This window comes from Penaeus monodon, chromosome 33 (assembly GCF_015228065.2).
Source record: "Penaeus monodon isolate SGIC_2016 chromosome 33, NSTDA_Pmon_1, whole genome shotgun sequence".
NCBI lineage: Eukaryota > Metazoa > Arthropoda > Malacostraca > Decapoda > Penaeidae > Penaeus > Penaeus monodon.
The window spans coordinates 21,327,284-21,327,721 of record NC_051418.1 but is presented as its reverse complement, the minus strand read 5'-3'; the positions used below and the strand labels follow the sequence as shown (position 1 = coordinate 21,327,721).

The window sequence follows — 438 nt, the reverse complement described above, 5'->3', positions numbered from 1 at the left end:
AGCTAAGATACAAGGAGCCTTTTCCTATGCATTGTTGCATTACAGTTTTTAAATGGCATTTGACATACAAAGTAAAAAGAAATGACAAGTGATTATGTCTGTTATATTCAGTATAGGATCTGTTATCTTTTCTATACATTTTATATATTTTAAATGAACAAGTGTTTAGTTTTCTGCCCTTGCCTAGTTAGTTACTGATTCAGTCACTATCCAGAACTGTTTATTACTTCTGATGGTGCTATGATTTTTTAAATATTCATAACAGTCTAGATATTTTTATTAAGATTGAAAGAAATTTTCCTGTTCTTTGTGGCTATTGATGCTGTAGTCAGTGTTGCTCTCTTTTATGATAGCCGTAGCCTTGTCCTGTTTTCCAGATGGCAGAAAAGTGGGATGAGAGCGCGAACGATTCGCCCGAAGTCGTCTATGAAGGTTTCT

At 34.2% G+C, this 438-nt stretch overlaps 1 protein-coding gene across 1 annotated transcript in view; it reads left to right on the top strand.

Moving 5' to 3' along the window:
* LOC119594132 overlaps positions 1–438 on the top strand; it is a 10,868-nt gene that overhangs the window by 3,467 nt on the left and 6,963 nt on the right. The window contains 1 exon segment of the mRNA XM_037943198.1: positions 378–438. This exon segment is cut by the window's right edge and continues 158 nt beyond it. Within this exon segment, the coding sequence (XP_037799126.1) occupies positions 378–438 (61 nt within the window).